This window comes from Trachymyrmex cornetzi, unplaced genomic scaffold, assembly GCF_001594075.2.
Source record: "Trachymyrmex cornetzi isolate Tcor2-1 unplaced genomic scaffold, Tcor1.1 scaffold1403, whole genome shotgun sequence".
Lineage (NCBI taxonomy): Eukaryota > Metazoa > Arthropoda > Insecta > Hymenoptera > Formicidae > Trachymyrmex > Trachymyrmex cornetzi.
The window spans coordinates 47,232-56,829 of record NW_017295987.1 but is presented as its reverse complement, the minus strand read 5'-3'; the positions used below and the strand labels follow the sequence as shown (position 1 = coordinate 56,829).

Here is a 9,598-nt window from a genome sequence, read left to right as displayed (position 1 = left end):
CAGCACTGCCACAGCGTGCTACGATGATTTTTGGAACGGTATTGGCAGTACTGCCAGCGCTGACAAACAATTTTGGAACACAGCCTTGGAATGCCAACGTTTCGTAAATCTTGTAGTCTACTTCATCAGGGCGAGGAGCAGCTTGATATTGAGGTGTTCCTCCAGGCCGTTCCTTTTATGGGTTTGTACGCGTCGCATGTTCCAATATGCTCCTACCATAGCTCCTACTCCAACGCGCTTGATAGAGTGAGTAGGAGCTATGGTAGGAGTATGTTGGAACATGTTGGAGCATGCGACGCGAACAAACCTTATATTATGCTGCTTGTTGGAGTGGTAGGGGGAGAATTGTGGGAGAGTGGTTGAATGTGAAATTGGTCGGTCTTCAATAACCGGGAGAATTCCATATTTTATTTATGTTGTTGCCATTATTGTTACATCCGGTGGACTCCACGATTTCTTCGTTTCGCGACCGTTCAATCAACGAAGTAAGATATGAACAAATCCAATTGATAACACAAATCAGAGAAACGTTCCAGCCACAAAATCTTGTTTGTCTAGATTTGAGAGACCCGCAATAAAAACTCTTTCATAGTGCCGACAATCAAACGTTAAATCTCCTTTCGAGCATCGTGGAAAATGAAAGTCAATATCAAATAATCACCAAATAGCGTTGGTACCGAGGCGCTAAGGCAGGTCACGAAATGATTGCCTAGAATCGAAAGATCTGCGATAAAAACTCTCTCGTAGCATTGACTATCAAACCCCTTTTCGAGGATCGTGGAAAACGAAAATCAACATCAAATAATCATCAAACAGCGTTGGTACCAAGGCTAAGCCAAGCCACGAAATAATCCCCGCGATAATAAGAGCGATACCGCGGACCGACGCTCGAAAGAAGATGAAATGTTTAACCACTTCACACCGATATCACGCGGGCCCAACGATAATGGTCCCACGCTTAGGCTTAAGACAGGGTTATAAATCTAGTAATGACATTTTCCGACACTGAGAAAAATCAACACGAACCGCGACTCTCGATTAACTAATCCAGAGATATCTATCCATCGTTCAACGTGAGAACGAATAAAAAATGACATAGCGGGCGGAGCTAACCGGAAGGCAATTTTCCAATGACGAACCAAAACTGTATCACCTCAGAATCCTGCAAACCTGATTCCTCAATTTCCCAATTAGACATACTCTACCATGGAACCTGCCCCTAAACTATCCCTATATGAACCGCGACATCACGAGACACAGGGCAGAGAGAAAAAGGGTTTTTACGCAGTTAGTAAACTCAGTGCGTACATTTTAGCACTAAACAGTGCATTTTCAAGTATATTGAAACATTAAATTCAGTGCGCGAAAGAAGTCAACCGTTGGAGAAGCCCAACCGAGACCAGCGAACCGAGGGCTAACTACCCAGTCTCACCGCTCTGTCAGATAACAGTAAGTTCCCCCTTCCTCTGTCATAATTAACGAAATTAGCTAACAACCTAACATGTATTGCTTCTCCGACATCACACATACATAACACTATCAAACTCAATAGCGGCACAAATAAACCAATAGTCGTACCGATGTACCACTAATCATGTCAACTTGTCAAGTTTTTCTTCGATGTATGTAAACCTAATGATTATCTTTAACTTAAATTTAATTACAAAATATATGTAAACTCAACAATTACGTTTTTATGTAATTATAAAATTTATGCGAAATATATGTAAACCTAATGATTATCTTTAACTTAATTTAATTATAAAATATATGTAAACTCTCAGCACTTATGTTTTAATTTAATTATAAAGTTCATATAAACTCAATAACTATCACATTTTTTTTGTAATTTACTTTAGTAATAAAATGAAATTCTATTTAAAATGATTTCCTTCAGTTGATTTTTAAATTCAAAAGACCTCGTACTCTCGTCGTTTCCCAAGGATCCCACTTGGTCCACTCCCGAGTTATAAAGATTTATTTCTTTGACTCAAAATTGGACCGACGTACGCACTGCTCAAGGAAACAGGCGTTATAGCGTCCCTTCAGGACGTTGACCCATATTCCGGAGCGATAGGAAGTGCGTCCGACTCTCAGATGTTCGCTACTGCGCGTATACCTGCGAGATAAAAGTCTAAACGTCCTTCCATACCCTCTATAACTCCATCCTTGTCTCTCCCGTTTAAACGTATTTCCAAGGGCTTGGACGTAACATTATGTTTTTGTATCTTTATGGCTTCTCTATATTTTCTTGGAAAGTATGATGTAATGTTGGCTATTGTAGTCGTTTCGTCAAATAGTATTTGATGTCCTGTTTCGATGTTGTGTTCTGATAATGCCGACTGCATGGTGTGTTTTAGCCTGATATCACGTTGGTGTTCTTTTATCTGTAGGTTGACCATTCTCCCGGTTTCTCCAATGTATACTTGCTCGCAGAAACAAGGTATTTTGTATATTTCTGCGGAGCTGAGTGGAGGTCTTTGATCTTTTGGATTTCTTAAGATTCGTCCTATCTTTTTGGGTGGTTTGAAGATAGTTCGGATATTGTGTTTGTTTAATATCCTGCCAATCCGATCTATTGTTCTTTTGACATATGGGAGAATGGATAGGATCCTTTCGTCTTTTAGTGTGTCAGAGACCGTTGTCTTGTTTGCATGTTTATCGATTATTTTAGTTATGTCTTTTTTGTCGTGTCCATTTTTCTGTAAGGCTAGTTTTAGGTGGTTGAGTTCTGTCTGTAGGTATTCTTTGTCAGAGATGGTGAAAGCTCTATGTACAAGTGAGTTGATTGCTGACTGTTTTTGTGCTGGATGGTGGTGCGACTCGGCATGTAGGTATCTATCTGTGTGTGTTGGTTTTCTGTACACTTGATGGTCTAAGGTACCGTCAGCTTTTTTAGAGACAAGAACATCTAGAAAAGGGAGTTTTCCGTTTTCCTCTATGTCTATAGTGAAGTGGGTATTTGGATGTTGATTGTTGAGGAAAATAAAGAATTTATGAAGTTCGTGTCTCTATAGGTGCGTTCCGTATCGCGCATGATGCGCATGATGCATCCATTGTCCTTGTTTAACATTTGGTGAGCAACAAGGATAAACGATGCATTATGCGCATCATGCGAGAAACGGAACGCACCCTATATCACGAATATGTCATCTACATAACGGAACCAAACTTTTGGTTTTTTGGGTGTTTTTCTGAGGTGTCTTTCCTCTCTCTCTTTCTCTCTCTCAAAATGTTCCATGAAGATGTTGGCGATTACAGGAGAAATAGGAGAGCTCATCGTCGCTCCTGAAGTTTGTTCATAAAATTGGTTGTTATAAGAGAAATAAATGGTTGTTAAGCAATGCTCTATTAGCGGGATGAGGTCGGAGGGGACTTTATATGAGGCCTTTATTATGTTTAATGTGTCTTTTATCGGGATTTGTGTGAAAATGCATTCTACGTCGAAACTTACAAGCAGATCTGTGGGACGTAGTCGGATTTTTTGGATTTTTTATATGAAGTCCGTTGAGTTGGTTATGTGTGATTCGGATTTTCCAGCGAGGAATTGTAGTGTTTGTGCTAGGAAGCTGGATAAGTTGTATGTCGGGGAGTGTATGGCGCTAGCAATCGGTCTGAGAGGGATGTTTGGTTTGTGTACTTTTGATAGTCCGTATAGTCTTGGTGGGAGAGGATTTGTAGGTTTTAATGTTGATTTGGTTTTAGTGGGAATGTTGCTTTTCTCCACTAGGATCTTGGTGTTCTATGCGATTGTATTAGTTGGATCTTTGTCAAGCTTTTTGTATATATGCTTTGTCCGAGAGAAGGTTCTTTGATTGTTTCTTACCATGGCAGGATAACTTTTACTTTGTATATGTTGGTTTGTGTTTGCTCTGAGGAGGGCTCAAAAATGAGCCGAACATGTAAACGCGTATGTTAAATAAAGAAGTTTCAAGCTTCATAAGTGTATTATTTGCGCAACGTCTTCTGTGCCTGACTCCTAAAACCCATATTCTTTCCATTTCTTTCAAACATTTATACAATACAATAAAAAATATATATAAAAACTTAATCAATTACTCCCACGCTCTCTACACTTACTATATATATTTCGCTAATAATCTCCTAAAGATTTGTATTCTACTTTCACTCTTTAACTCATTCGGCAATTTATTAAACATTTTAAATCCCCCACAAAGCAACATTTTCTATTCCTTTTTAGTTTTACATCTATCAATGTCTAAGTTCCCCATCTGTCTAATTTCCCTATCATTTACTAACTGCACTATTTGTATTTTATCTATTAAATATTTAGGACATATTCCATTTTTCATTTTAAATATCAAAACGCAAACATTATACTTAATCCTTTCTTTAACTGACATAAACCTTAATGCCTCAAGCATGTCCCTTACTCTCGTTCTTATATTACATCTCAGAATAATTCTCATTTCCTGATTTTGCAGCTTTCGTAAATAATCCAAGTTTGCTTTATTTAATCCTACCATAATCGATGAGCAATAATCCAACACCGATGCCGCAGTCGATTTATAAATAGTACATCTCATCATCGCCGATAAGTTTGCACCAACTCTTCTCATTATACTTAATTTTGCTCCTATCTTTTTACTCATATAGTTTATACAACATATATGTTCCGAAAAAAATTTAAATTTTGATCAATGATTATTCACAGGTATTTAATTTCATTTACTTCTTCTAAATCATGATTCACATCATGGATTTTAATTTTAATATTTTCTAACGCCACTTTTTTCCTCACTTCTCTAACTATCATAACTTTAGTATTTGGGGAGGGGGAGGAGGGCTGGAATAACACTTATCCATTAATTTTTCTGGTGAGAGAGGGGGGGAGAGAGGGAGGAAGGGAGGGAGAGAGAGGGAGAGAGAGGGAGAGAGAGGGAGAGAGAGGGAGAGAGGGGGAGAGAGAGGGAGAGAGAGGGAGAGAGAGTTCTTTGATTTCCCTTTTTTTTCTAGCACAGAGATTGAAGATCTCAATCGATTGTTTCTCTTCTCTTTTACGTAAAATAAAAGACACCAGTACATACCTCGACTCTGCACGCAGGTTCTTGTTTCGTTTACAAAATGATATCCTGTGAAACATTCGCACTTCTCGTTGATGCACAACGCAAAATTGAAACTTTCTTGGCACATATTATCATTTGTATTTACGTGGCAACGGTCGCCGATTTTGGAGGGTCCTGCAATATTTCTTCTTTCAACTATTTGCTGAGTGTGACGACAAGACGTAATATCCAATTATTTTCGCAATTCTTTTATGCATCTCAGTATAAATATCGTGATTTTTATAATACTTACGACTAATGCAATTTGAAGAATTATGGTTGTCCAAGAAGAAGTCATCTTTGCATGTGCACGTATTCTGTTTACATTCGCCGTTTGCTATACTTTGACATTGTACATTATCCACACAACTTAGTCCAACAGCTGCAAATAAAATACAAGGAGTTTTATTTATACTCGAAAATAATTTTATCTTATAGTTAGGCCATATATTATTGCGCACGAATTTTTTGATAGATTCACTTTGAGTAGCCGAGTGACTATTTTTATTTTTATATATCTAAAATACAGTTTTCTTCCCGGCAAAAAATGTTTTATATATAATTATATAAAATTATATAAAATTATATATAAATGAACATATTTTATATACAATTAATAAAATTATATATAAAATTATATAAAATATTTTTTTCCGGTTTTATTTATATATTATCAATTAATAAAAGAACAGTTTTGATATCCATCAAATATTTATTAATTTTTGTAAAACAAAAAAATATTGTACATGTACACGTTTTTTGTTGAACCACCATCGTTTAACCTTAATTCTATGCGTATAAATATTTAAATTAAAGTTTACTCTGTTCATATATACAAATTATTAATAATATGTAATTATAGACAAAATTTCCGTAATATATTAGGTTCATATGTTTTTATGGACATTGTAAGTAACAAGTAAATTATAACAAATGCATTTATTTTATAAATGTATATAATTATTTTCTTTCAGTTATATTTTAATTAAACTGCAACAATGGTAAATGGTTGTAATATTATATTTTGACTCTTGGAAATTAGTAAATTGTAAAAAATATATGGTATGTCTTATAATATGATCAGGAACTACATTCGAAAAAGTCAACAAAGAAAATATAATAAGTAGACATGCACAAAGAGATTTATTAATGAGACTATAATGTAATCAAGCAATCGAATCAAATTAATTTTCGAACAACATAAACCATGAAAAATTTTAAAAATAAATTGTATGTGCGATATTATCACAACTAATTGTGTTTGTTGATTTGTCCAAAACTATGCTTCTTGTTAAATCAACTTCCTTTTGCGTAATATTGTGATCTCAATTATCTTTTTTGAAAGATAAGTGATAGTGATAATGATATATAGTAAACTTACTGGCAGTACACTTTGATTTGTCGAGGCTCGGTGAGTAAAATGGATCGCACTGGCAAGTTTCTTGCCACCGGCAAAATGCATTGTCAATGCAATCGACATCTCTCTCGCATTTATCACCGATAATCGCGACAGTGCGTCCCGCTATTTGTAAAATGAGAAAAAAAAATTTGGTTAATTATAAATTGAATAGCAGTAAATTTTCATTTGGAAATTAATTTCTAACGCGATTTGTTATTAGCAAATAAGTGTTTTAATAATAATTGATTTAATGTAATACCTAAAAAGTATATAAAAAGTACATATATATGTATATAATATATCTAAAAAGTATATATATATATATATACATATATATATATATATACATACATATATTTATACATAAGATATCTAAAGGATTAGAATATCTTTTAAAATTGAAATTTAAAGATTGTTTGAGAAACTAGGAATTTGTTTTAAATGTACGAAAGATATTTAAAAGATCTAGACATTTATAGGATGATTTAAGAGACATATATATGCTTATTTTGAAATGTTCTTTGAGAGACGTTTTAACAAAAAGACTCAAAATCTATATAGCTAAATCTCTAGAACTTTTTTACCACGTGAGATATAACGTTACTGATTTGCATCGAAATTCAAATCTCGCGTAATTCGAGTGCACTCACAGTTCTGCTGAGAGAAGACGTAACCGGCGAGCGAAAAGAGAATAAGGGAGATGCAGACGAGAGTCGTCATTGGAATAGAGATCTGTGCTCAGGTGCTAACGTGGGGCACGTCCAGGTGACTACCAGATATAGCGGGTTCACGACGCACTTTACGCTATGAAATGTATATACGCTCTCGTCAGATAAACGTCTTATCTCTAGGTGTATCTAGTGATATCCCGTTGAAGTGAATCAGAGGTTTCATTTATTGAGCAAAATGCGCTCATCATCGAATATTAAGAATGACAAAATCAATTTACTCCTATTCAAGTAAGAACACTTCTCTTTCATTTTTGATCGACGATTTATTTTGCTACTTGTAACGGGAAGAGAAGATAATTCGAGCATGTACTTGGGATCACAATTGCGGTTTGTGAAACACCGTGTGACGTTGTCATTTCTCGATACTGCATTATGTAAAATGAAAACACGCCATGTCATCGATTTGCGAATTCACGATCTGGCGATGGATCTAAAAAGCAATGAGAAGTCCTGATGCATTACACTGATTGAAAGAAAATCGTTATAAAATATGTAAGCTATATCATTATTATCATCATCGACAGCACTGTTTTTCACGGGCTGGATCAAGTTTTCAAATCTCGTACTTTTACTTCACGTCACTTTTTACTTTTATTATAATATAACCGTATAAAAACTATCACAAATATTAAGTAAATATATCACCAAATATTGCAGAAGCAGATAAATGTATGCACAAAATATAAATAATATAGATTAACGAAGCAACAATTTAATATAAAAACTGATCAATTTATTCGGGACAAATGCAATAAGAAAATAGTCAAAATTATAAAATTTAATATATCTCCTTTATAGCTACAATCACAACAAAAGGCACGTTCTGTGTGAGTTACAGCTGTTGCGATCTAATATTTGCGATCTAATAAAACTCAATGTGTACTCTTGGACAACCTTACTCTATATTTTTTTTTATAAAGAACTATAAATATATCTAATTATTATTACCAACATTATAGCAGTTATAACTATAAAAATGGAGCTCTCCTTTAACACATAATTATAGTCACAAATACCAAACTCTTTTTTCTCGTTAGTGTATATATTGAGTTATTATTTATATACGACGAGATCAAAATAAAGATCATGAGAAATTTGAGATCATAGAAACAGCTAACATTATTATTCCGATTTCTACATTTTGGTAATCATTTCTTCTCTCGTTGTAAATTTGACAATTAAACGAAGAAAATAATGGAACGATAATAATGACATAATAACGTAATTTGTTTAATTATGTGTTAAAACGTTTGACCAAGCATTCATTCAACGATTGCTCGTGCCGCAATAGCAATTCTGCTAATTCAACCTCATCGGATTCATTATCATTATGATTACTATGTGAAACGTGGCCTTACACTCTCACTTACACTCTCGCGCGATATTTTTATACTTCTCGTCTAATTCACAGTGGCGATTTGCATTGCAAGTCGCATTTATATCTCACACATACACACTGGTAACTCATAGAATGCAATGCGCTTTCGGAAATTACAAGGAAATGAAGGAAGCAGAGGCAAATACTTGTACGAATATTTCACTTAACACGTCATTGGATCTCTATAAATAATATGCATAATATCTGCACATGTCAATATTTATAAATAATACATTATGTATATATATATATATATATATGTATATATTTAGTGAAGTATTAGCGTGAATGCAATAAACGCTCGTAGATATTGATTGTTAACTTTCAGTTAATATCATAACAGCGAAAACTATATTATAGTTTCGTTTAAATCTAGTTTCATCTGGTTTCCATGTTATTGAAATTGATGGAGGAAAGAGACTGGAAACGATGAAGTAAACAAATTAATGAATACAAAGAATAAAATAAACGATATAGTAAGTGGAGGAATAAAATATGTGAAACGAAATTAAACTACAATTATAAAATATAGTAAAAAATAATAATATAGTGCAATGTTAAAATAACTATTATATACAATTATAAAATACGATAAAATAATGTAGTGCACATAAAAAATGTTGAATGAACTCTCTGCGAACACAGAAAAAAATGATTTTGTTAAAAATATCTAAAAAACTGCAAAAATTTTGATATTCTGGCAATCAATTTGAATGTGCTACATAATTATTTCGGTGGTCTATAATTATTTTTAGATCTGCATTGAATTAAATTTTTAGATATTTCAGCAAAATTGTTTTCTCCATGTAATGCGAATAGAAATACTATAAAGTATTTGTCTAAAACTAAATTTGCTTCTACCAAGAAAGTAATTATATTATAAAAAATGTGTTAGAAAAAAGTTAAATTAATAACAATTAATAACAAAGTATGTATGGAGATGTTGGAATTCTGCTAAAGTTCCGCAAATATTTTGAAACACAAGACATTTATTTCCATGTGTATAACGCAGATATGTTTTTGC

The 9,598-nt window shown here is 33.8% G+C and overlaps 1 protein-coding gene across 1 annotated transcript in view; it reads right to left on the bottom strand.

Annotated features, from left to right (window-relative positions):
- The window catches only part of LOC108771177 (fibropellin-1), an 8,958-nt gene extending 1,698 nt beyond the window's left edge, over nt 1–7,260 (bottom strand). The window contains exons 1-4 of the mRNA XM_018523109.1: nt 7,116–7,260; nt 6,448–6,588; nt 5,320–5,448; nt 5,049–5,201 (exon numbers count right to left, since the gene is read on the bottom strand). Coding sequence (XP_018378611.1) covers nt 5,049–5,201; nt 5,320–5,448; nt 6,448–6,588; nt 7,116–7,185 — 493 coding nt within the window. The 5' untranslated portion in view covers nt 7,186–7,260. The remainder of the gene's footprint in view (nt 1–5,048; nt 5,202–5,319; nt 5,449–6,447; nt 6,589–7,115) is intronic.
- Nucleotides 7,261–9,598: the final 2,338 nt, after the last annotated feature.